Source organism: Plodia interpunctella, chromosome 3 (genome assembly GCF_027563975.2).
Source record: "Plodia interpunctella isolate USDA-ARS_2022_Savannah chromosome 3, ilPloInte3.2, whole genome shotgun sequence".
In the NCBI taxonomy this organism is placed as follows: domain Eukaryota; kingdom Metazoa; phylum Arthropoda; class Insecta; order Lepidoptera; family Pyralidae; genus Plodia; species Plodia interpunctella.
In genome coordinates, this window is record NC_071296.1 from 2,877,610 (window position 1) to 2,905,268 (window position 27,659).

The 27,659-nt window shown below is 36.8% G+C and overlaps 3 protein-coding genes and 1 pseudogene across 3 annotated transcripts; 1 reads left to right on the top strand and 3 right to left on the bottom strand.

Moving 5' to 3' along the window:
- Positions 1 to 293: 293 nt before the first annotated feature.
- LOC128683695 (uncharacterized protein) lies at positions 294 to 1,942 on the bottom strand. Its single transcript, XM_053769587.1, has 2 exons — positions 1,663 to 1,942; positions 294 to 1,380 (listed from the first exon to the last, which is right to left on the bottom strand). The coding sequence occupies exons 1-2, from the start codon at positions 1,861 to 1,863 to the stop codon at positions 394 to 396; spliced, it is 1,188 nt and encodes a 395-aa protein (XP_053625562.1). The 5' UTR covers positions 1,864 to 1,942; the 3' UTR covers positions 294 to 393.
- Positions 1,943 to 4,154: 2,212 nt separating this feature from the next.
- On the bottom strand, positions 4,155 to 27,549 carry DAT (Dopamine transporter). The gene is made up of 12 exons (XM_053769489.1): positions 27,422 to 27,549; positions 24,000 to 24,170; positions 10,246 to 10,380; positions 9,043 to 9,197; positions 8,420 to 8,526; positions 7,869 to 8,007; positions 7,266 to 7,400; positions 6,840 to 6,943; positions 6,457 to 6,694; positions 5,792 to 6,020; positions 5,215 to 5,483; positions 4,155 to 5,063 (listed from the first exon to the last, which is right to left on the bottom strand). Exons 2-12 carry the CDS (start codon positions 24,142 to 24,144, stop codon positions 4,860 to 4,862), a joined length of 1,860 nt encoding a protein of 619 aa, XP_053625464.1. The 5' UTR covers positions 24,145 to 24,170; positions 27,422 to 27,549; the 3' UTR covers positions 4,155 to 4,859.
- Positions 15,921 to 17,846, bottom strand: LOC135310066 (leucine-rich repeat-containing protein 74B-like). The gene has a single exon (XM_064437069.1). It carries the CDS (start codon positions 17,754 to 17,756, stop codon positions 16,074 to 16,076), a length of 1,683 nt encoding a protein of 560 aa, XP_064293139.1. The 5' UTR covers positions 17,757 to 17,846; the 3' UTR covers positions 15,921 to 16,073.
- Positions 19,137 to 21,461, top strand: LOC128683649 (leucine-rich repeat-containing protein 74B-like; annotated as a pseudogene).
- Positions 27,550 to 27,659: the final 110 nt, after the last annotated feature.

Below are 27,659 nucleotides of genomic sequence, written 5' to 3' on the forward strand. Positions count from 1 at the left end.
AAGCAAGCCGAAACACTACTACCGCATATCGCCGAACTTAGACACATGCCGACGCGAATGCATAAACATTGCATAGTTTGTTGAGTGCTTTTATTTACCGCATGTAAAACCAGCAATAGTTCGGCCGCTATAGTGTGACATTGGCTAAACAGATAAAATATATTTAAAAAGATTTGTCTATGTACCTAGTTATTAGACCTAATTAACTGACTTAAATACGTCAAAAAAAATTCGTTCGAGGGTCCTCTGGCTATATAGATTGTTGCTAATAAGGCATAATAAAAAGACAAACCTACAATGATACATACATATAATTCATAATAAAATAACGAAGTGAGGAATTACTTAACTACACATTTATTACATAAAGTATTTGATAGCATTCCCGTGGTTCTATGCAGTAACAAGGTTTTGGAGCTCGGCACTCAACTCACCAGCATCAATGTCGAGCTTAGCATTGGATGACGGAGCAGGAGCACTTGATTCTCTGTTACAGGCCTTTTTATGAACAAACCAGTGCAATCTCTGGCACTCTCTATCACAGTACTGCACAGATTTGCACTTGGAACATTTCTTTGCAGGTTTCTCTTCCCCACAAGTGCTGCAGTATGGAATGGCATCAACAAATCCTCTCTGACCATTGATAGTACAGTTTATCACCGACAATGCTGGCGGGGGGTCTTTACTTGTCAAAGAGGAAACCATCTGATGGAATGTAGTGCATTCTCTGTAAGGGAACTCCCTCACACAATCTTTCAGAAATGAATCCATTAAATCTAAGGACACGCCATCCTTTCCGGGTTTCAAAAGTTTTTTTGAAAATATTTCCACAACATCATATTTCTTTTCCTCTTTATCAGTGTTTGGCTTTTGTTTGTCCCTAATATTGTGTATTTCTCTAAGGATGTAGGAAAGGTAGTGGTATTTGAATGCCATCACTTCATTGGTGTCATTGCCGCGTGTCATCTCCCGTTTGCACAGCATCTCTAATACTTGGCTCACCTTATCAGCATTGTCTAGCAGGGCAGGGGTGATTTGTAGATTGAGAGCTAGCCTCACAGGATGAATGTTGACTCCTAATACAAACTTGTGCAGGGGGTCAACTAGAATTGGAGATATATGGGGCTCAGTTTGTTGACCTTGGGGCACAGAATAATAAGCAATTTCACTACGAGGAATGAAGTTATTGATGGTCACCACAGTGTGATGGTTGCCTACAAACGCAGCCATTTGGGATGCAGTGCGGCCTACTGAATTAGTTGTAGTGGGCTTTGCTCCGGCTTCCAATAGCAGTTTGCAAACTTCTGAGCTCCCAGACAGGGCTCCAAAATGTAAAGCTGTGTAGTTGTATTCATGCTTCCCAGAATTGACATCAGCACCCTGAAATTTGAAACAGATACAATCAATAAAGATGAATGTTTTCATTGATAATGAAAACATTTTCTAATTCATCTTTATTCAGGCATTTAAGTATTATATCAGGTATTTAAATAAGTATATGAAAGAGAGTATTCGAGACTTCTTCAAAATGAGGATAATGTAGACACAAACTGAAACTGCAGATTCTTCACTTGCAACACAATATGTAAACAACAAATAAATAACTACAATAAGCAATTACGTGGTACCCACTTACGAATGTCACTTAGCAATAACACTTACCCTATCAAGTAACAATTGAACCATATCCTTGTTACCCTTATAAGCGGCGTGCTGGAGCGCAGTCATACCATTTTCGTCGAAGAAATCGACGTTACCCTTATGTTGCGCTAAGATGTTTTTGAATTCTGCCAAATCATTTTGGGCAATCGCATCAAATATTGTTTTATCCGCGACGACATTTTCTTCTTTTTTCGACTCCATTATCGATTTTACTAAATCTTTAGGCACTCGAACGAAATCAAAAAGCGCAAACAACCTCTAATTCAGCTGTCAGATAGCTGTCAAAATGACAATGACATGTTGAGTAAAGTATGTTCGTATCACAGACAATTTGTTTTTTTTTTCAGTTTATGGGTTCTGCCTACGAATAAATAGACACTGTTTATTATGAATAAAAAATGATATATATGCGATTGTAGATGTAAAGAATATACCTAGTATATTTTTAGGTATTCTATTCTCTATTTTGGTTTAGCCATGGTTTTGGCAAACGTCATTTTCTCAAAAAATATATATTAAAAAAATACTACTTAAATAAACGAACAAATACACTTTTGCGAATGTAATAGGATTATTTGTTTCTCAACGTGGTCCAAAACATTGCATTTTTTCCTAGTAAATACCTTACTAATTTACAGAACATAATGAAATAAAAGTAATGATATTAGTTCGAAGGTCTCTGTAATCCGTCACTGTTATTTTCATTTATGATTGACTAACTGCGCCCCGGAGCTTCGCTCCCATGGGAATTTTGGAATAAAGAGTAACCTATGTGTATGCTTACACATACATGCTACCTACTCTTTATTCCGAAATTATCATTTCATTCCCAACTTTATCATGAACACTTGATAGATACCTATGACCAATGTAATAATGAGCCAACTTCCCATAACGTACCTACCTAAATAGGTACTTACTCTTAGAAACTTGACTCTGTAATTCTCATAAAAATGGTTCTATTAGCTCTAATCAATCCTGTGGCCCTATATTCAGTTGGTCTGGTCCAATCAGGTTTTTCTTAGGTAGGACAAAATTTTTGAAAGATAACAAATAAAAGTCCAATTTATAGTACGTTTATACAAATTTATTCTAATAATAATAAATCAGTAGTCATCATGGCTGGTATGACGACTGATCGTAGGTATAACATCAACGGATATATGATGACATCACAACTAACATCAAAAGAGAAACAGTATTATCAGACATTAATTCCTACACTATAGCTACTAACATTGTTGATAACATGATTTAGTATAATTCTATAGAGATATCGAATCAAATACATTGACAAGTTAATATATATATATGTAGCATAAGTTGAAAGATCTAATCCTACACTAGGTACACTGAGATTTCAAAATTCAGTGTGGCGTGTGTGGAGTCAATACTGACTATTATCATGGAAGAACCATTGATACTTATTCTTCTTTTGTTCTTCGTTTCAAAATATATGATATCAATTAAAAATTAAAATTAAAAAAAAAATACTTTGGTACCATTCATCAGTCCGCATTGCCCAAAACGAAGTGACGAATAGTAGATTAAATAAAAAATCTAAACACAATAGAATACAATTTTTAACGTACTTAAATGGAAAACGAATAAAATAGGAGCACCCTACGATAAAAGCACAACATTGAGAGTTAAATTGATTAAATATTTTGATTAAAATTCTCTACATAAATATTTACGATTTAATAAGTAAAACCATGTGGGTACATGAACTTTTTTTAACATCAACTTTAAATATTATTATTATCTATGGTTTCTATTATCTACACAGCATTCATTTTTTCTTATGTCTAGTTAATAAATTTTCAAATTTATTTTGATTATGAATAATGTGATTAAGTAGATATAGATTGGTAATATGTAGGTACTAATCTACTAAAATGCCGTTTTACGTTTTTTGTAAGCAAGTTATGTTCATGTATTTGTCTTTATAATACTTTTTATATGAATAAGTAATATTTCAGTAATAGACTGGTATAACTAGTATTACTCTACCGTTGGTACTCATATTCTAATTTATTTATTCTACAAGTGAATATGTACTTACATTGCGTATAGATAATTTTCCTAAGTATATTTAATGCCACGATACACGTTTCGGAGCTTTAATGTACATTTTCCTAATCTACAAAGACTTCTTGACTACAAGCCTAGACCAGATAAAAATCACCTATATCAAAAAATCTTTTGAACATGTACGGCCAAAAGACGTGCGGAAAACAGAAATGGCGTCTGACACCAGGGAGACGTTATTTTAAATTAATAAATTGTTCCAGCTTCAACCTTAGTGCGCAGTGTGCTTTGTTTCTAATTCTAAAAACTAACTCTAAAACATCGACGGTTTGCTGAATTTTATTCGTATTCTTACAGACTTAAAATATTTGCAAATTAATTACAGAAAATATTCATTAAATTTAAAATTGTAAATTACTTATACCTACTCGTATTAATCATATTTCCAAGCTGTTTTATTGTTGTCAAATTGAAATATTTAGATATTTATTTACATCTAAACCCCAAATCACGAGCTCTCTTTTTTTGTTTATATTTTTGTAAGCACAGTTTAATATTCATAATAAGTATATCTATAAATAATATACAATCATAGACCTTAACTACTACTTACGTTCTTTCTTAACTTAAATTCAAATAAACTACATACCTTCAAGCGACGGACAACTTTTCTTAATCAATAAACTGTCAAGAAATCCCAAACATTAAATGTACATTTTCTACACATAAAAATACTCAAAATAATATATTAAATTAGAAAAGTCATGGGTAAAAGGTGTCTGAAGATATAATGTTAAATCTTGCTCAGCAATAACAACCCTTCTCATCCAATTATTACCCACATGTTACGATATTTTTAATATAATACGATTTTCATTACATACAATAAAAATATTATAAGATAATATATTCTTTACCAAAAAGAGCGGGAATATAAGAAGCAGACTTTGGGAGTACAATACTAAATTACATCTCAAAATATATACACCGTTTCTTAGTCAAAAAGAAAATCGGACAATGCCCCAAAATAAATACTTAGGTACCAAAGCGTAAAAACCTTCGTATGAGCAGGATAGTCGCGAAAATAAAATCGTCGGTCATTGTTCGATTTTCCGTTAACCGAAGAAACAGAGTTAGACGTAGTACACGTCAAAGGAAAGCTGAGCTCAGACGAGTGCGGGGAACGTAGCTAAGGGAGGGGGAGCGGCGGGGGTGGACAGAGGGGGGGTTGTAGCCGGGGGTTGCGGGGTAGTGGGGGTGTGGACAGTAGAAGCCAGTCGAACTCCGCCACTTTCTGAGACTACCAATCCATTGTGAACTGCTCCGATGCTTTCTGTGTCCGCGTACGGTGTCGTTAGGATGCGCAGACGCTGAAAACGAATTTAAATAAGATATCTCTAAGACATATATAAAAATGTGAAATAGTTGTCATGTACCTACGAGCGAGACCAAATCATGTGTGAGTGTGAAGGCCATTTATTTTTTCAAAACACATAAAAATATATCGTTATCGTTACTGACCTCTCCAAAACTGCCTTTGGTCGTCAAGATCTTATAAATGGCCACAGTTGGAATGCACATGACGCTCGACCCAGCTATGGCCCAACCCAGCGCGTTGGCCCAACCCGGGTACACGTAGCTCTCGTACTGCAGAGGTTCATAATCCAGGAGACCGTAAGCAATGATGAAGAGGAGGAAGGCTGGAGCAGCGAACCGCCAGCAGACTCGCCAGTAAACGCCAGGTCGGAAGCCGATCATGTCGCGGATATCTTCGCAAAATCTCTCTGTGCCTGTAATTTGGAGAAAAAAAGCATCTAAGTTATTTGATGATGTCCAGTTGTGCCTTGAACTATGGGTATAGGTAGCTAAGTATGCTAAAATGTGCTAATTATTGAAATAGGTACTAACCTTAAAAAATTAACATGATTAATCATTTGACCACACAAAAACATACGATAATCGCGGCGAACTAAAACTATGTTTTTTAAGTTACCACCAGAAACGCCTAGTATTAAAAGAGTAGTTTAAGACACAATTTAACTACCGATAACATATTTTCCATTGGAATCTCGTAGGTTGATTGGTTAAACTGTCTTACCATAGATCCATGAAACAGCAATAGCCTCAAAGAACACAGCGACCAGTATGGAGTACCCCGCAGCATACCGGTCCAGCAGTTGGAAGAAGTAGAACCCTCCCTTGGTACACGACGTGAGCCCCACAATGAAGTATAACGTGAAGAGACAAGCGACGAAGATCTCCCGGTGATGCCCAATCAGGGGGAACTCGTCGCTCAGAGCTGTTATTATTGCTTCCGAACCGCCAAACTGAAAAGGAAAACGTGATTAGTGAAGAGTTGTTGAACCATCACAAATGTCATAGAGAAACGCTAGATCCAGACCGTTAGCATTAGTGAATATAATTAAAGAATGGACATACTTCTATATACTCAATGTCAGGTAACTATCAGCCTGAAAGATCAGCACCTATAGAACGAACATTGTTATAACGAGTTGAGTGTTAGATGTGACTCTGCCATCTGTTTAAAGAACAGGCTCATTCGCCGTAAACATTCGCAACAATAGCCGCTGCATCACAAAATCTGGCTCCTTAGTGCCTGGATCATAAGATTATATACTCACAAAGCTATCCAAGAACCAGCTTCATAAGATAAACACGCAGAAGGTGGAACCAAGCATAGTCGCAATAGCTGATACATCAAAAAAAAGCTTCCTCAATTGCCACATAAAATTCCATACTTACAGAACTGTCCAAGCCTAAAGTTAGTAGCATCATAAAGAAGATCAACGCCCAGAAGGTGGAACCAGGCATGGTCGCGATAGCCGCGGGGTACACCACAAAGACAAGCCCTGGCCCCTCAGTGGCGACGTCCTGCACTTCGCGGCCTGACGCCTGCGCCATGTAGCCCAGAACGCTGAAGATGACGAAACCAGCCACGAAAGAGGTCGCCGAATTTATCACGCTGGTTAGGATCGCGTCCCTGGAAGAGAAAAACAAAACAGTTTGCATAAACTGGAGACATCTCATCTGACTGGTGTCGTGGTGTGACTGACAGAGAATGCCATGGTATCAATTCCAGCTGAAAAATATATGTTTTAAATGTTATGTAACGAAAATAGACATACTTATACACATTATTGTGGTATTTGTTGTACGATGCGTAAGCCAAAAGCACACCGAATCCAGGTCCAAGGGAGAAGAAGACTTGAGTTGCCGCGTCCACCCACACCTATGAACAATTTGGTATTTTACATAATTAAAAAAAAATTTGATTCGTATCCCGTAGAAAGAATATAGATATATGTATAGACAGATCAACTACAGCAATTGGCGTGTGTTCCCGCTCTATAATAGGATTACTCCAATTTTCTCGTGATATCTTAAGATTAGAGAACACACAACCTTGGGACAGCAAATAGGTTACACTGACATTCCCAAGAAAAAAAAATAGCAGGCAGTAATAAACTCACAGCCGAATCTTCAGAATTGTAAGGTTTATTTATTAAGCCGCCGGTCCCAGGATTTTGCGCCCTTGCAGCCTTATTACCTACCTGTGGTTGTGTGATAGCCTCGAAGTTGGGACTAAGATAGTACTTGATGCCATTCGCTGAGCCCGGGAGAGTGATGCCGCGCACGAGAAGAATCAACAGCACCGCGTAAGGAAATAAAGCTGTAAACCACACCACCTGAAAATAGGGCACAAACCTTAGTTTCTGTAGCTAACGTTTCGCGAGCCGTTGCAGTTGCCAAGTAGCTTGACTAGCACCAAAACGGCAACGTAGCGTCGCGCGAAAATGATAATAACTAAATAAGAAGGTTCTTGTAAATCTGTTTAATTACGAGCTTGAAATGCAAATGATTATGTTTATCACATAATTTATATTTGATGTTTCGCCCTTTCATACGCCCTCGAAGGCAATGTCTTGAATCAATGAGAGGAAACACCAAGCACAATAACAAGAGAAGAACCACCTCAATGTGAGTGAGATACTTATTTGATAGCGAAAATGGCTTTCACCAAAAATGTATAAGCACGTGTTAAAAAATGTTTACAAATTCAAATTCTTTATTTCCTAATTTGCATCTCATTAACGTCACTATGTAGCAATATGTAAGGAGATACTTATTAAACTTAATTAAATAACCAATCTTACCTTGCCGGAAGTACTGATGCCTTTCCACAGGGAAAAGTAACAAATGATATAGACGGCCAACAGGCACAAAGCCATGTCCCACTTGATCGCACCCAAATCGTGGAGACCCTCACTCCCTTGCAACTCCAAAATAGCTCGGCTGAAAATTATACTTGCTATAGATTAACCAAAGATTACGTAAGACCGCGGCGCAAACGCTCCGTCGTGATCAGTTGACATTTACGAGTGGCAATGTTCATTGAATGAAATCCCATACATTTTCTTTCAATCAATTCAAAGTTCTTTGTTGATCCGTTGACGGACGACAACGCAACGTTGGACGGAGCAATCGGGTCGGGCCCACTTGTGTTTATACATATATTGAAAGCCCGCCTTTTCTGTCCTTCTTTACAATAAAAGGAAGTTAGCGCTCGCTGAATGTACTCTACCACATCTACTAAATTAATCTAAAAAAACCTATCAAGTCCAAATCTAAAAAAAAACATTCCCAGCACAAAATCGACAACAAAGAGCATACTTATTTCTTACTTCTGCATATGTAGTAAACTTACTTGAAATATTCAGAAGCAGCGGATGTGAAGGGGGTAGTTTCTGCAGGGAGGAGGGACGAGTTGCGTTGCGAGGTCTTGTTCAGGGCGGCTTCCGATATCACTTCAAACTGGTAAGGGAGAGGAATTATTGAACAAAAAATTAGAGTAATTAGTAATTGTATGAGACACATTTTATATTTACGTAAAACCATTGAAAAATAAAGTTACAAGATTAATGAGCTAGGTAAGGCACCAAGGTAAGACTAGACAAAGAATTTTTAAACTTTGGTGTTCAATTAATTTGAAGCTATGACAATTTAAAATGTTTTTGGTTTACATTAGTTGCGTACGGACTCATCTTCAATGCAACATCTATGGGTGGTCGTTTCGAGCGTTTCGACCGCTGCGGTCGCGCTGTCATTACAATTTTTCAAATTTTAATAAAGACAAGAATGAGTACTATATGACTTTACATTACTCTGCGCTGTAGTAAAGCATCAATAAAGTCAATTTTATGAATGACCGATTTTGGAAAAGAATCCTTCCCAAAAAAAAGTTGCTGCAGCAGTCGAAACGCTTTGCGAACCACCCATTTAACATGCTGCATAGTGTGATAGTAGATATATGTATTTAAAAAATGTTACCGGTCGACAGGCGGGGGTGTTCCATTCGTTGTTACAGTTGGTCCAGGGCAGCATGGTGGTGAAGGAGGCGAAGAAGAAGCGCAGAGCCCACGCGATGATTACGTTGTAGTAGAAGTCCACGTAAAAGGCGATCAGGACCACGGCGTACCCGATACCTGTAAATACGGGAGTGTATTGCGTAATTGCTTAGATTTCATGTATAATCAATAGCACGTTAACCTATCAAAGTTTTTCACCTATCAAAGGCAGATCCGTCCATATTATATGCTGCATAGAGTTCCATGCATACCTTGTTCTGCGGTCGACTAGTAGTTTATATATTTTTCCAAGATATAAACATAAGTATGATATGTATAATTTTTACGTGGCCCAGAATAGATTAATAATACCTAAATGATACATCACATATTAAAAACTACAGGCGATATGTAACAAAGTTTTCCAGATTTTTAAAGTAAAATCAGTAAACTATGTCCGCGGACAATAAACAACAAATGGACATAGGAAAGAAAAGTGAATTCACTGAGCTTTTCCCAACACCTTTCCAGTCCATTACCAATTTTATTTCTCTCAAAATCATATCGGCGGGGCCGCACTCAGGGGCGCGGGACGTGACAATCGGGTGAAATGAAATCAGCGACATAAGCCGGCCCGCAAATCTGCAGGCTTTTGAGCCCAAGCCCGGCCCAGCACTTAGGGGGAGCCGGGGAAATGGTGTCAATTATGGGTTTTAAGTGCGAGGGGGATCACGGCTCACTCGCTGATACCTTCTGTTTAAAGGCGTCACTTCCAACCATTCAGTTAACGATCGGGGTAAGCGATCGCCAAGATTTTTCTCAAATATAAAGTACGTGTGACTTTTATTCGAAGTGCTATCGGAGGTTACAATAAAGCTTAAGTCCGTAATAACTGTCTGCGAGCTAAGTGCAGGCAATAAGTCAAGATTGCGGCGGCTATATTGCGCCGCAATTCCGGCTGATTTCATCGCGCTACGTGCCGCTCTCAATTCTGAATTCCTGTTCCAGTAATTGTGGCGAGAGCGGTGGAGAGCTTTTAGATTCTATTATTAGGAATCATATCGCGATTTCGTCACAGATCTAGAACACAACACAAATATACAAAAGATTATTACCGATTTGAATAACATTGTTAAAAACCAATCAGTTTTGAACAAAGAACACAGAAGACGTATGGAGAAGTTACCTTTGAAGAGTGGGACGAGTCGCCCCCAGCAGGTGATGGCGCCCTTCCGGTGGAACTGGCCCAGGGCCAGCTCCATGTAGAACAGCGGGATGCCGCCCACCACCAGCATGATGCAGTACGGCACCAGAAACGCACCTTACAACCAATAAATTCATTAGAAGCAATAGTTTAATTAAATAAATAGAAGATTCAAAACCTAGTACCTAAGTCAATATTTTTTACTCGGTTTCTCATTGTTTTTTTTTACTCAGGTATTAGATCCTAGTAAGTAAAAAAATAAATATTTAAATACAGACCACATTGTTGTAATCATCGGTAAAACAAGCTATATGTAAGCTTATATACTTATATGTACCTATATATGGCTGGCTATAGCCTGTAGCTATATCTATAGGCAATAATAGGCAATAGTTGTAGTCATAGCTATAGTTATAGCCTCTCTGTATAAACTTACTTGTGTATTTCCCAACCTTCATATTAAGTTAGCTCTTTGGGCCCCTTTCAATGGCTACAACAAAATGTGATGAATTATGATGGACGACATTACTGACTAAAAGACGAATGTAGTAAAGGTCTATAAATATCTATTTATTGTATACCATACCATCAGTTGCTCTGGTTTTCATAGTACAATATCGTCGTACAATTTTAGTAAAAAGTCTGTTACATAAATGAAATACGCTGCTGATAGAAGCAATATCTTTCATAAAAAGTTTTCACTCAATTTCCCCCGAAGAGTATCGCAATTTCAGATCATAGGTTGGTCGGGCAATAATTTCATATCGGCCGGGTGGAGGGGGGGGGGGGGGTAACAGAGAAGAGAGGGGAGGGGTAAAGCAGCGACGCAAATTGTGTCCTAATTGGCCTTTTAAGGCGTCCCATTTACTACGACTCGCTTTTAAGAAAGTTGAAATGATTCGCGACTGTTTTGTTGAAATGTGACGGTAGTTACAACTTTTCAACCATTGTTCTAAAATCACTCTTTCGCTCTCTTAATCTGAACGTTTTCCCGGTTTCTTCCTCAGCAATAGAGCGTTGGATACTCGAATCCTACTTTTTCTCCTTCACTTCATTGGCGTCATTAGTTGCCAGACCGGCACCAGGTGGCACGAATATCACCTTGTCAACATGAAGCTAACCAATGTTCTAACCAATGTTCTAAGCTAAGGGTCGGTAAATTATTATTCAAGTTATTTCACTGAATTTCCTAACCTACAAACAACTTGTATTTAGTGTTTTAATAGCTGAATAATTCCATCCTTGCCTAGCTTTTCTTAAAAATATATAAATCACGTTCGAGTTTAAACACTGGGCTGATTCTTACAACACAGATACTCATCGATTCGGAACGATAGGTCTACTTTCCCAGTTGGTGTACTTTTCCAAACGGATGTACCTGTGTTGTGCTTGTCTATGACAAATGAATCTCGCGATTTCCGAGAAGTGTTGTAAACGATTAACAAATTACAACCACAATTGTTCAACAAGCGACTTCCTACAGTGAAGATAATTCAGTAATAGTTTGCGCCTACGCAAACACAGATTCATCAGCAGAAACTATTTTTAAAAGTATGGAAATCCATCTTCATTCGCTTTTGCCCGCGAATTATTTCACCTAAATCACCTGGCTAATTCACCCAGGTGATTTAAGTCCACTGAATCGGTATACTTAAATCACCTCCGCTCAGGTAATTTAGGTCGACCAGAAATTTTACAAAAATTTGTTCACCTAAAGCACCAGCAAAAAAACAAGGTGATTTAAATACACAAATATTAAATCACCTGCGCGAATTAGCCAGGTGATTTCAGTTGAATAATTCTTGCCCACGACTTCGCTCATATTAATTTCCTATGAGAACATTTATTTTTGCGTACCGTACTTCAAACTACATCTATGCAAAATTTAAGGGTAAAACACTAGTTATGCAGATTAAGCGTGGAGAGGTAACAAACAAATAAACTTACTTTCAGATTTATAACAGTTGGGATTTGGATAAATTGTTAGGGAACCAGTGTTCTCATATAGAATTAGATTTCATAAACGCATTACTTCGCCAGCGATCTAAAAAGACCTACATTTATTCAGTTCACGGAGCTTCCTTGCGGTATAATGCATCGGGCGAGCTTTTAAGCTTTCAAGGGATCCACTTTATTGCCGCCGGATGCAACAGGTCGGATCAGACGGAGGTCTAAGACGAACTTTATAATACCCCTGCCACTAGAACTTGAGAGATTGTCTTTGTCAGTCTTTGTAAGAACTTCATAGTGTACCTACGTGAAGGAATATCTCTAATATCTACTTAAATTGATACCAGAAAATTATTCACAATGATTGAAATCTTGACTAAACAAAATATTTACCCTGTTATTCATAACAAAGTTAAAACATGCTCTAAGCTAAAATATGTTTTGTCTCTTTCTGATGATTTTAAATATTATAAAGTGCGATAATGACAAAACATATTTTAGCTTAGATTATGTTTGAACTGTTTTATCAAAAACAGGGTTATACAATCGATTGGTACCGAATATACTTTTAATTCTTGAACTACGTGTTTTTTGTACAGGTACCTCATTATTTTCTTGGTATTTTTTAAATCAACACACGAAATATCTCAAAAGAATTAAGGAGGGAGACATTTTATGGCCGAATGCAACAAGTAGGACAAAGGGTGGCGATTTTCCAGACTTAGAAGGTTGTGGCATTGAGAGTTAAATAACTTCCTCAATAATATGGAAAATGAATAGAACACGGAACGTCATTTTACTCGCGAGCAAAATGACGTTTCGTGCTCTGTTGGAAAATGTTTTCTCAGATTAAATTTTAAATTTGTTAAAAAAAACGAGACCGTAAATATCAACAGTAAAAAAAAAAAAAAATAAAAAACAACAAAAAAAAAAACCAAATAAGTAATTAAAATATGTCTCGCTCGATTCCAGAAAAATTCAGTAAAATTTTAATAAATAAAAAACCTATTAATTATACATTTCTATTTATAATAATAATAATGTAAATTCGTCCTCCTAATTTTTAATATATGTAAAAGACCTATATTTGTTAATTGACGTCCTTGGAGAAAAGGCTGCGGTGAAGTTTGTTGCGCCACTTCTTCTTCACCTGCGCTTTGGAAGCCGGCAGTAGACTTAGTTTAAGTTTTTTTTTTGACGTCAATAAGTGATGTATATCATCCTAAATTGAATAAAGAATTTGAATTTGAAATTGAATTTTACATCAATATCAGTTTTACGTATATACGTACAGATAGATAAAAAAGTTCCAGTAGAAAAACTTCCATTACTCAAGGATCATTCAAACAAAATACTGAGAATCCATGAAGATCAAACAACACAAATCCCGTAACATTTCAATTAGCACAACTTTAGAACAATTATCGTAATCCTCTTTGCAGGAATGTAATAGAATTTACATTTTTACCGTTGTCCTGCGACCGTCGTAATCGGAAGGCTGGGAGGCTCCCAGGGGAGGCCGGGGATGATTGGGTATTATGAGATTTATCTGCAGGCTCGTATTAAATCATTCGAGGAGTCTTGTCGATTGTCGGACTCGGACTCGGACAGGAAACGTGCCTATTATAGCCGTAAATAACTGCTGTTTTAATTGAGACTTGTTCCGGTCTTTATAAATTATGTATTGTATTATTTATCAATTTATAAAAGTAAATTTTGTTAATAGAAATACATATTTAGTTCAAAAGATATAGAGGTGTTTATGTAAAATATTAAAATAGATAGATTTACTAAATCCTACTGTTATGATAAATGGCTAGCTGTGCCAAGGGACTTCGCTCTTGTGGGAATTTAGGGATAAAATGTACTCTATATGTTATTTTAAGTTATTATACTCGTGTACCAAATTTCATAACAATCCGTACAGAAGATTTTGCGTGAAAGAGAAACAAACATACACACATATTATATCCGCACAAACTTTCACATTTATATTATTTAGTAGGATGTAAGACAACTAGACTACTTCAAAACAATAGTCAGTTGTTTAAATTATTTCCGTACCAATAAAATAAAACATTTTAAATCGAAGAAGCCACGTAGACGTTCGTAGTATCTGCTACGACAGCTCGTAGTTTCGTAGCACATGCTACGAATGTCTACGCGTTCGTTCATGGGGCTGTATTTATTTATAATGGTTCTCAAAATTATAATTTCAAACGATTGTTTAAATTTAACAATAACCAAATATCTGTTTTTTATATAACTAAATTACAAAAATAAATTGATATAATTCAATTGAAATATGAAATTGAGAAAAGCATTTAAATGTTCATGTATTTTATAAATAAATCATTCATTGATTCATTCATAATAGTTTCATTTTCAAGCTTCATGTATGATTAGTATAAGATGTCGGGTATAATAATAACTAATGACCGATGCGTTAAGTAGAGAGTCAAATCTATTCGACCCAAATGTCGCGCGGCTGATGGATGGCGGGTCCAGCATGAAGTATGGTTATTATCAATTAGTGCACTAGCCTCACAGATAAATATATATTATTAATAATAAATATAAATATATTAGGACAAATAACACAGATTGAGCTAGCCCCAAAGTAAGTTCGAGACTTGTGTTATGGGATACTAACTCAACGATACTATATTTTATAACAAATACTCATATTGATAAACATCCAAGACCCGGCCCAATCAGAAAAAGATCATTTTCCATCATGACCCGACCGGGGATCGAACCCGGGACCTCTCGGTTCAGAGGCAAGCTCTTTACCACTGCGCCACCGAGGTCGTCATATAACATATATAGATATAATAACATTATCTTATTCTTTTTTTTATGTGACTAGCTTTTGTTTTATAGTACAGTCAGCATCAAAATTATATGAGCGTATAGTATAGCCCATAGTAGTTAAAATGATCTGAAAAAACAATACATCAATTTGATATACTTAAAATATCACTTATATCTATATTAATTAAAAATATCTTACTAATCATTGTTTTATATTCATTTGAGCTGAGAGTCCAAAATTATCTTAGCTTGCTCGTATTTTTTTAAAGAGAATCAACAACTAGAAACTTCCTCTCCCAAAATGAAACAATTTTGAAAATAGTAATATAACTCACTATAGTAGTATAACTATAGTGAGTTATTGCCCGCTGCTCCAACTACATACATCAAAAAGTAACCCTCTCACTGTCGATTAACCTATCTCCACATAAAAATCAAATTAATCCATTGATCCGTTTTGACGTGACAGAAAGACAAACAAACACACTTCATTAAACCTCATTAAGAAGTTCATACAATAAACCCTGTGTGTGACACGGACAAAGGCCAAATCCACACGCGCGAGCTAATCGCGGAAATTGAACGGAACTTGGCTCTCCGGATGCCGGGCGAGATTCGCTCGTTTGATCTTCAAGTTTTCTCTGATAGCCACTGATATTGGAATGATATGACTGTAGATGAAGCATAGACACATATATATTTACTTCACTAGCTGTGAACACAACTGCGTTTGCATGCGATTAGAAATCTAAAAATTTCTTTTATATATTTTTATGTATCTGAAAAATATGACTAATAGAAAATCAACGTATATGTTTTGCTGGTTTCCTTCACTGATTTAAGTATAATATTAATCCGCATAAGGAAGGAAGAACCTGAGAAAATAGATAAAGAAAGGACTATCGTCTTTTTATTACAGTTATATTAAAAAAATATATGTATATGCTTAAATAATAATAAAAATATAAAAAAGTAAAAAAATACTTCAAAAAATATTTCCATACAGCAGCTGCCAAATAAATGACCGGACCTGCTCATAAAGAATTCTATTTCTTCTTGCCCTTGCCCTTGCTCGTGCCCTTTTTAGGCGGAGGCAGCGGCGCCGGCGCAGGCTCGTCCTCTGACGTAAGAGGTAGCTTCTTTTCTGGCCACAACCTCTTGATATAATCACACATACTTTCCAAATTTAGACCCTTCAACTTCCCTTTACCGCCAGGAAAAACATTACACATTTCCGTCAACAGATCCTCATCCAAAGGCAAGTTTTCTGCAATCACTGTCCCCAAAAGGTTCTTTATGGGAATGGTTTCTTCATAAATTTTATTTAGTTTCAAAAAGAACAATAGAATGTCCACCTTATGCTTTTTGCTTCGAGCATCTAAATAGGCGACCCTTTGCAATATCAGTTTTTTCGCATCAGGTCCAGTTGAGATCGAGTCGTTAATTACATGACCGTAAGTTGTGTTGAAGTTTTGACGTGATTTCATATTCTTTACTCTATTTAAAGTAGCTACAAAATCTCTTGAAACGTTCACATGCTCGAGAAGCAAGTTACGCAGTTTGACCCTGGGTCTCCGCATCATCTCTATCAGGAACTGCGCATCGTCAGTAGTCAAAGGATTAGCGGAAAAGTCCAGAGTTTTTAGTTTCTTGGCAAAGAACATACCACTACCTATGATTGACACGTCTTCTCCAAAAAATCTATTATTACTTAAATTCAGAACTTTTAAGGTTGGAATCTCAATGACTCTCCTGACAGCTTCAGCTATTCTTATTCCCTCCAATCCATTCCAAGCTAAATTCAAATTCTCCATGAACTCGCTAAATGATAATATATTTAACAATTTTACTGTAGATCTAACTTGAAAGAAATTATTCTGTGATAAATCGAGATGTGTCAGTCTGTTCCCAAATTCAAGACCTTCAGCTAATGCCAGGGCAGTTCTTGTGCCTAATTGGTTTCTACTCAAATTCACATTTGTTACAGACACTCTGCGACGTTCTAATTGTTCGGCAAAATGTACGCCTCCGTCGTCACCTAGTTCATTTCTTGACAAATCAAGAGTGGTTAAGCTTCGGTTGACTCTAAAATTATCCAAAAGAGAAGCTAGTCCCGACGCCTTAACGCGACACCCAGAAAGTATCAACTCTTTCAAAGTGACGTTGAATTGTAACATTCTTCCGAGGTGGTAACAAGCGTCATCGTTTAAAAAATTTTCAGTAAGATCAAGACGCTTGACATACTTGTTATACTGCAAAGATATCGCCATTGCTTGAACACTATAAGGATCAACACAATAGTACCTTAAGTTGATTTCCTCAAAGACTAAGTTCTTGTGAAAAAGTCGGACGGGAAATTTGTTCATTTCCTCACATAGAGATAAATATAAATCTTGGCCATTGTCGGAGTATATTGTGGGTAATTCAGGAGCGCAAAGGGCATCCTTGATGCCAGGGTCAGTCACAGAAGGGTAGTGGTAGTAGGAGTGTGCGAGTACTCCGCTGTCGGACATACTTATAGTTTTTGCACATATTTCACCACTACCCGGAGAATAGAGACCTTTTGAATGGAGGATTTTTTTCTCGTTGACTTCGACATATTCTGATTCAAGAGAGGACCACTGGCTCATCGGCGGGTCCTCTGTGCTGGGGATACTCTCCTCCTGCACCTCCGGGACTTCTTCTTCTTGCTCCTCTTCGTACAGGCTGCTACTGCTACCGTAAGACATTTTGGGAAAAATTATGTACAAAAAATATTTATGAAATAAATATCAAAAAATATAAAAACATAAAAAATGAAAATAAATATAAAAATGTCAAAATGATGTATTACAATAAACCGTCATTTAGGAAACTTTTTCAATAGGAGACAAAAATAGTAAATCTTTATCCGCAAGGATATATAACGGTTCTTGAATTAATTTAATTAAATCGTTTATTTACAAACTAATGCAAGTAATATACATAAGATTGGATTATAATATTGTTTTGCGCGTTTTTATATTGGTAGCGGTAGACATAAAGCATTAATAGTCTTAATTCCTACCTATTCGCCTAATCTATCTATCTGTGCCTATTTGCATTAATTAGTATTCATCATAGACATACAAGCATAACTTCAAGTTATAAATATAAATAAATATGCTTAATATATCTGGGCTATTCATAAACAATAGACATCTAATAACACCACATAATGTTTTTGTATACACTCAATTAAACTTATTGATTGATATATTAAAAATGTATATAATAATAGAGAGCAACAAGTGAAAATAAATTCCCTATTACATTTCCAGGATAGCTAAACAAATTGTCTCGTCCAATATCCTCATCGGCGCTGCAAAGTCAAGATCACCTTTGAACCGTCCGAGGATTGCCATTTAATTGTATCAGAATCTTCCATCGCAAACTAAATAGAATACCAATAGATAGCTCACATAATCAGAAGACAGAAAACTATGAGCCGAAAAATTTGCAGTTGAAAGAGGAGAAATAAAATTATTAGCTATCACTAGAATAAAATCAAGAATATCAGTTGATATTGAGAGTACAATTAGCTATTTTATTTATGTGCAAATATGAAATAAATATTTTAAACCATTTAGAATAGCTGTAGGCAGGTACTATTAATTTGATGGGTAGCGAGTAACCGAAATCCCGACTTATCAAAAGGTAGTTTAAGCTGGTATAGATAGGATAGGAGTATAAGTTAATTCTAAACTTTCCATATTTTCCACTCCAATCGCCTTTGCTATGACCTCGCTCCATTAGCTTATTATTGCGTTACTAATTTTCCTGCACATCGAGGAGTTAACTAAGTTTCTCGTGTAAAGGGGGCGTTTGATTGTCAATTACTGGGTCGCGGACGACAGAGGGCGCTCAAAGCAAAGACCAGGATGCAATTACTGCGTGGAAGCAACTTTGCGGCCGACGTGCAAGCCTTGCCCTTGTTATACCACAATTTCTGTCCTTTCATGTTTTTATACTCGGCCCTAAGGGTATAATGATGAAGATACTTGCCTATTGATGACTCCAAAAAAGAACAACGAGGTTTTGGGTGGCATAGACGAAGAATTTTATATAAAAATACAATGACAGACAATCGATAAAAATGTCATTTCAATGATGACGTATATGTTGTGATCTTTTGATTATTTTTGTTCTTTTATACATTTTATTTATGTTTATATAATCCTATTTATCCTAAAATGTCGATCAGTAGCGACAGCGGCGACGGCCGTGAAAAAGATGTGGAAGTTATTCAAGATGTAGTGGCAGACTACGTCTCCAGTGGGGAGGACCCGCCCATGAGCCAGTGGTCTTCACTGGAGTCTCTCTTGTTTGTTGCTAACAAGAAAAAGGTCCTTCACTCCAAAGGTTTATATTCTCCTGGAAGTGGTGAAATATGTACCAAGTATATAAGACAATCCGACAGTTCTGTGTTCAGACATGTCTATTACAACTACCCTGCTGTCACTGACCCAGGAATCAAGGATGCCCTTCTCCATCCTGAAAAGCCAGTAATATATCCCAATGATGGCCAAGATTTATATTTATCTCTATGTGAGGAAATGAACAAATGTCCCATCAAACTTTTCCACAAGAACTTACTCTCCGATGAAATCAACTTAAGGTACTATTGCGTTGATCCTTTTAGTGTTCGAGCAATGGCTATGGCCTTGCAATATAATAAATATGTCAACCGCCTAGATCTCACTGACAATTTTCTGAATGATGATGCCTGCTACCACTTGGGAAAAATGTTGCAGTCCAATGTCACTTTAAAAAAATTGATACTTTCGGGGTGTCGCATAGGGAAGTCTGGATTAGTTTATCTCATGAAACATTTAAGAGTCAATCGAAGCTTGATCACTCTTGATCTATCAAGGAATGAACTAGGCGACGACGGCGGAGAGTACTTCGCACGTCAGCTAGATCACGGAGTTGCCGTACCTAATGTAAACCTGAGTAGCAACCAACTTGGCAAACTCACTGCAGCAGCATTAACGGAAGCTTTGGAATATAATATGGAAAAAATTAAACAACTTGATTTGTCAAAGAACAGCTTTACTCAAGTAGTTCCGACGGCGAAATTGCTGAATATTTTGTCACAGAGTAATGTACTTCAGAGATTAAATTTAGCTTGGAATGCCTTGGAAGGGGGACGAATAGCAGAAACTATCAAGAATATCCTGCTGGTCCCTACATTAGTAGAACTAGATTTGAGTAATAATAGATTTCGCGGAGGAGACATATTAGCCATAGCCAGCAATTTAATCAAAGCAAAAAAACTTGTCACTCTTGATTTATCTCGAAATAATCTCCTTTGACTGCAGACGACGCGCTGGTCTTGATAGACAAGATGAAAAAGCCTAGCGTTAAATTGAAAAATTTGCTCCTCGAAAACGTAGATGTTCCAAAAGAATTCCTAGACACTTTGAATAAGGTGAGGAGTATGAAATCACGCAAAAACTTCTACATAACATACGGCCACGTGTTAAATAATTGGGAAATAAGTGGTCCTGATGCGAGAAAAGTAATCTTACAAAGAGCTTTATATCTCGGTAACAAAGACAAGAAACACAGAGTAGATATACCCGTGTTCTTCTTACGGCTAAATAAGCTTTTCGGGTCGCCCATTCAGGGTAAAGATCTTGAAGCTGTAGTGCGGTCGGAATGTGTGCCTTTGGACGGGGATTTCTTAAAGGAGCTGTGTGTTGTATTTCCTGCCCCTGCAAAGAAGGGTATGGTGGCACTAAACTTGGCGAGTGTCTGCGATTACGTGAAGCGGCTGTGGCCGGACAGCACGGTGCCCCCGACGCCTGAGGAGGAGCCCGAGCTGCCGCCGCAACCCCCCGCGAAGGAAAAGGGAAAGGGAAAGAAGAAATAGGTTTAATTTACATTTATTTGGGTTTTTAAATATTTACATTTTTAAGTTCCTTTTCAAATATTTATATTTTTTTAGTTTATTTTAAATGCTTATACTACTTATTTTTTAACTATTAGTATTTTTTTAATTTTTATTGTTGAAATTTATTTAAATATAAGCTTTATTAAACTTTCTACTCAACAATGATATCTTTATAAGTTCGATCCTTAATTCGACATCAATAGAGCTCAGAAAATATTTTTGCCGGAAACAATTTTTATTAGGGTCTCAATGTAAAGGAACCCTAGACCTTGATTTTTTTACACTAAATTTTATAGTTACCTACAAAATTATCTTCGGAATCTAGTGACCGGATCTCATTATCCTGATTTCCGGTAACTCCAACACTCACAGCCGCTTAATTTCCTGGGTGCTCTTGCGTTTTCCCGCGCTATCATAAGTAGTATGCAGCAATATAGAATATAGCAATATCTTCAACCTGATGTATATAATAAGATCCAAAGAATATATGCAGATCTTTTGAACGTATTGTGGAAAATTTGTGTCAAAAATCTCAATTTTTTACAATAAATTTTTAAATACAAAACAATAATTGCTGAAAATTGAGATTTTTGTTGTTTGTATTTTCACACATTTCCCAACAAAAAGAAGCGAATAGGTAGTGCATAATTATGACGCGACAAACGCCTAAGTTGATTATGCACCATAGACCAGCTTTTAACCCAAGTTCTAACCGCATGAAGCGTTCAATTAGAGGTGTAAGCTCTCTCGACGTGCGCAGCGAGGCACTAAAGGTGAGGCGAGCCACTACACTATAAGACGAGGCACTCCAGTGTATTGCAAGGCGCAGGATTGTTAACCGACTATTATTTCTCAAGTGGCTCCGAGGGCTGGCTCTAATGAACTGCAGGAATGCCTAGTCTAGGCATTCCTAGGTTATTCGATGTTAGATCCTGCGAATCGATCTGTAAGTATTTTGTATCTTGATTGAAGTACAGAAGGTATTAATAAGAATTGAATACAGATAATGATGTAAGTAATTACATAGTTACCTATTAACAGCAAAGATACAGAGTTGAACAAATTTTCAGGGTTGATTCATTTTTCGCAATGTCTGCCTGTCTGTCCGTCCGTATGTTCGCGGTCTAGCTCCAAAACTATTAGTACTAGAATGTATTTTAATGTAATTTAGTATACCCATACCGTACCATATATGTCCACACACATTTATATATAAATAAATTGGAAGGAAATCTATCACACCTATAATGGCTTTATAAGTTTACGAGTATATATATAATAGTCAATCAACATAAAGAAAATATTTCATTTATAGACCAACTTCTTGTTATCCATAACTTAACAAATAATAATGTTTGGTTATCATAGCAAACTATGGAAGCCTGCACTGTGCATGGCCCGACACGCAATTGGCTGATTATTTTTAAATCATACACAAGCGGGTAGCACACATAGTAGTCTGGTGATAGTATAGATAAAACAATAGTTCCTCGTGATTGGCTTGAAAAACGCAAATCCTGTTATTTTCGTACTCCAGGAATCATCACAGCATAAATTGAATCTGTTTCTTCGTTTTTAGATTTAGAAGACCTCTAAAAGAACTTGTACCTATATCGGAACAGATGTGCGTATTTATCGGGTAATTGCCTCTGGCAGTAGTTTGTAGCTTGTGAGAAATAACTATAAATATAAAGATTGACGAGAAAAAGTGCCTGTGAAGGTCTAATTTCTGAATAAATGATTTGAATTTGAATTTGGCGGAGCCGCGGGCAGGGGCTGGTTTAATACGTTGTAAACTTAGTTAGACCCCACATCTTTTCACCCAGGGCCATGGTTACCTAGCTAAGTCGCTGCTTCGACAATTAGCCCGGCAAGAGCCACTTAGGTAGAGCTATTCATGACGCGGCTGCGAGCGTTGCTATATCAGGTATATGTCTACAGCTTGTCGGAGTGGATTAGTACAGAAAGAAGAGTTAGCTATGATGGTCTCTTTATAAATACAAAAGATTCTATCGCTTTTATAAAAAATCGCCTATCAGACAATCATTTCATTTGTATTTGTATTAAATATTTTCACCGATATTAAACCTGATAGATAGGTTTACTATGGGTGAAATATTTATGGGGTAACTATTATACAGGGAGTACTTTGTTTTTTCTATTTATGCGTAGATTCGTCTTTATTGTTTCTATGCGTAGATTCGTCTTTATAGTTAGAGTAAAAACGAGTGGTGTTTCCGAGTTTGTAGCTTTTTACGATTTTGGTTGAATCTGTGGACCCTATTAACCGAACCTAAATATAAATTATAATTTATCAATAATATTTTGTTCTTTCACTACATAAAATGTCACTTCACAAAATAAAAGTAGATTATTCTACAGGTGCCCCATAGTTGTGACATCAGATTGGAGACTTCCAAAAACCCTTTGTATATTGGTTCGTGTTAATATTTATTAGTGTATATTACATTACAATAAATTTATTTACATTGAGATTTATTTACGTGTTATTACATTTCAATAAATTTATTTACATTGAGATTTACAGCGGTAAATCTTCTGAAAATAATAAAATAAATCTTGGCGAGCTGATGACGGACATCAAGTCCACCTTCACGTTATGCTGTGATGACTTACCTCCGCCACTCTTGTAGCAGATATACGGGAACGACACACGTTGGAAAGCTCGACCGCGAACCTCATTAGCCATTTTATGTGGGGTCGGTACAGCATGTCAGTCTTCACCACTTCTCCCTGTCTAATGTTAATCGATCTGTTACTTACTTCATATCCTGCCTAACGCACTCAATCCACCTCTTCTTCGGCCTGCCTCTACTACTTTTCCCATTCAAACCCTATGACTGTTGTTAAGACATCCATCTTATCTGTAGGCGTCTTCTCGCTAAGCTGTAATATGACTTACCTCCGCCATTCTTGTAGCAGAGATACGGGAAGTGACACACGTTGGCGAGGTACAAAGCGAACCCCATGACAGACATCAAGAAACCCATCTTCTTGCTACGCGTCTTAATTCTCGCTATGCTGTAAGATGACTTACCTCCGCCATTCTTGTAGCAGAGATACGGGAAGCGCCATACGTTGGCGAGGTCGACCGCGAACCCGATGACTGACAGCAAGAAGTCCACCTTCTTGCCCCAGGTCTCGCGCTGGCCGGCGCCCGGCGTCGGCGTCTTCAGCGCCATGTTACCCGACACGAAGTCGCCACACCCTGGGTAAAACAAACTGTAATGAACACGGAGGCTGAAGGGAAGGAAGAAACATGTTATGCCACTCTAGGTAGTGGAGTGCGAGGCGAGTGTACTGTTAAAACAGGCATTATGATGCGCTGGCTCTGTTTCCTTCATAGATAAAATAAATATATTTTATCTATGGTAATTAAACCTCATCCTTTTATGAGGTTCCGATATATTCTAAATAACAACATAGCCTATTAAAACAGTATCAGTAAAAAGCATGGATTTAATAAGTACTTCGTACACGGAGTACCAACTAATTCCATGGTAAAAAGTCAGTGACGAATTTCACCTTATAGATCAAATAGTGGTCCTCACTTTTAGCGAATCTCCTCATAATTTTATTTCCAACTCATACGCGATCAAACAAACGCCATTCATCCCATACACGTCACCTCAAAGAACTAGCACTTGACCTTTAATCCGGACAGTTAATTAAGCGTCCAGAAATAATCTCGTCCACTCAACTCCCATTACGATTCGGTTCCGGCCGGTATAATGACGTGACAAATGTTATAACGTGACGGAGGGCCGGTCCTCGACCGTGTCACGCCGGACGCTACCGACTAGGGCTGGCACTCATTCTCTGTTCTGGTTAAAAATAAGCTTTTATATTTATTCATATTTACTATTTTTTTATTGATTTACTTCTACAGGTGAAAAATTGATTTCACTAAAATATTGTTTAGTTTGTTTGTTTGACATAACTTTAATGCAAAAGACGCTAGCAATGGCTGGCGAACTTTACTATGAAAAGATCTCTTCCAGTCATCCAGCAAGAAAGTTGTTAATTGAATTACTTCTGAATAATAAATAAATAAAATAAATAAATATATTAGGACAAATCACACAGATTGAGCTAGCCCCAAAGTAAGTTCGAGACTTGTGTTATGGGATACTAACTCAACGATACTATATTTTATAACAAATGCATATATAGATAAACATCCAAGACCCGGGCCAATCAGAAAAATATCATTTTCCATCATGACCCGACCGGGGATCGAACCCGGGACCTCTCGGTTCAGTGGCTAGAACCTTACCACTGCGCCACCGAGGTCGTCAAAATAATAATAATAATATAAACTGCAGGAGTTCCCTAATTTTATTTTAATATTTTGAAGAAAAATTCCTAACATTGTTAGTTAGCTAGCTTAGCTAGCTAGCTTAGTTAGTTAACACAAAAATGTTATGTGTAGAATTCGAAGACCTTACTAATTATAGGTACTTAGATAGAATCACCAACCTAGACCACAGATACAAGCGCAATTTAATTTCAAATACTTGCCAACCCTACTGACCTAGGCACTCGACGGCGGCGCGCCGGAGTGGCTGTCATGTCCAGCGTCCGGTTGCCGAAAAACCTCCACATCACTACGACCACCACTAGCACAAATTGAATTTGGAATCCGGCGACAGTTGAGCCGTGATGAACGCAAGAGTCAGTGACGTATGGCTTTGCAATTTCTGACGAAAGTGATAGATTTGTAAACTAATTAACAGATTATAAACCAAGATAGTAAAACGCAGTACATATTATAGTGCGACACCATCCACCCGAGCTGTTGAGGTTGATAATATGATGTCGCGGGAGGATTATAATAAAGAATTTTAATATAGGTTCGCGCCTATGCCAATTAAACTGGCCACTTATAAGCTGATTAGACGAAGACTTTTTGCTGTAGAACATAATATATTATTTTAGCTCTAGCGCAAAATAAAATCTATCTTGAGCAAAAAAATCCTGTCGAAGATTTCATTTGTTGATTAATGATGATAAACTTTAATAGCAAGTGAATTGAAAAAAAATATTATTAAATACCTAGTTACTATTGTGTCCTGGAAAACAACCGGATAGGGATTTTACGTTTTTATCTATACTTGTAAATATAGACATTTGATACGGTGATAAAAATTGGAAACTTACTCCATAATACATAGAGCTTCCCCAAATTCCCATACATAAAACTGAAACTGAACAATACGGTGTCTATAGATAGGTCTTTAAAAATTACACGGAGGTTTTTTTTTAAAACGAGTTAATCAATCGTGATGGGCCATGGGCTCCGATGCTATAGCTGAGGAAGAAACCGGGAAAACGCTAAGATGAGAGAGTGAGAAAGGTCGTCATTTTACTTTCTTGATAAAATTTAAATGGATGGACCTATTTAAATAAAAATAGGAATAAAAATCTATTGAATAAATAAATGATGTTCTTAGTACATAATGGATTTGAAACTTGGTCGAACGTTATCCTAACTATTCTAACATTATAAATACGAAAGTAAATTTGTTTGTCACCTTTTCACGCTCTATCTTTTTAAGCAATCTTCTAGAAATTTTGCATACTGTTGAAGTATTAGGAAAGGAAAAAATATTTCAAACTAGCTGTTTCCCGCGGCTTCGCCCGCGTAAATTTTCCACGGGAACAGATATTTTTTCCGAGATGAAAAGTCTAGGACTTTTAGAAATTTACGCGGGCGAAGCCGCGGGAAACAGCTAGTTTGAAATAATTTTAGTATCTTGGACTAATATGAGACATTAAATCCAAGCACAAAATAAATATTTCACTTCTCATGCTCGAAAAGTTCTTAATTTTACTGAGATGCATTTTCTTGAGCATACAAGAGTTAAAAATCGCAAATAAAATTTACTATTTTGCTCATGAATTTCAAACAGTTATCGGTATTTTATTATATAATTTTTCAACAATATTAAACTTCATAAAAATGTGTAAAATTCAATTCAAAACCTTGCAATTTAAGTAAAACAAACAATTAAGTGAATCACTATGAGCATTTTATTTTACGCGACCTTTTGGAGAATTACAAATAATAACATGAATTACAAATTTCGTAATAAAAAAGGTTCGTGCTGAGTTCCGTTAATATAATTGTAGTTATGTGTTCGAAGCGCGAAAGTTTTAAAAAAACTAAGTTTAGTTATGACTTGATGTAATAGTATTTTATGTAATAGTTTTCCTTCAAACATTTTAGAAACCGTTTTAACCGAAAGCAAAAGTTAAACAACTGCTCCGACTGAATAATTTTCATCGTTTTAGAAAATCGTAATAAAATTAACCCCCAAATAAGTATTTACAATTTTTTATTAATACAAACTCCTATTACAGAAAATGACAGGAGTTATGTAACACAAAAAAATTAAAACAACAAAATTATGTTTTTTTTTTAAGACGCTAAAAGTTTTAAAGTAACGAGATACTTACGTGCGGCTCGGCGGGCGGAGAAGTGGCGCCATGTCCGCGCGGCGCGGTGCCCGAGGCAGAGTGAGCGCGGCGCGGGCGTGGGCCGTAGTCGACGGCGGCGTCGTAGCGGGGGCGTGCGCTACGCGGCCACACCTCAGTGACGCTACGAGTGCTACGACAATTTCCAACATTCGATTTTCAAAATCTGTGGAATCATAGACTTTGTTATTTTGTTGAAAACAGATTTTAAGTTCTTTTT

Excerpts from the sequence above, each read along its gene's own strand:
- LOC128683695 (XM_053769587.1), bottom strand. The coding sequence starts at position 1,863 with ATGGAGTCGAAAAAAGAAGAAAATGTCGTCGCGGATAAAACAATATTT. Across the intron at positions 1,381-1,662 it reads TTCAATTGTTACTTGATAGG|GGTGCTGATGTCAATTCTGG; the intron begins GTAAGTGTTATT and ends TTCAAATTTCAG.
- LOC135310066 (XM_064437069.1), bottom strand. The coding sequence starts at position 17,756 with ATGTCTTACGGTAGCAGTAGCAGCCTGTACGAAGAGGAGCAAGAAGAA.
- DAT (XM_053769489.1), bottom strand. The coding sequence starts at position 24,144 with ATGGCGCTGAAGACGCCGACGCCGGGCGCCGGCCAGCGCGAGACCTGG. Across the intron at positions 7,401-7,868 it reads GCATCAGTACTTCCGGCAAG|GTGGTGTGGTTTACAGCTTT; the intron begins GTAAGATTGGTT and ends CCCTATTTTCAG. Across the intron at positions 6,944-7,265 it reads AGGCTATCACACAACCACAG|GTGTGGGTGGACGCGGCAAC; the intron begins GTAGGTAATAAG and ends AATTGTTCATAG.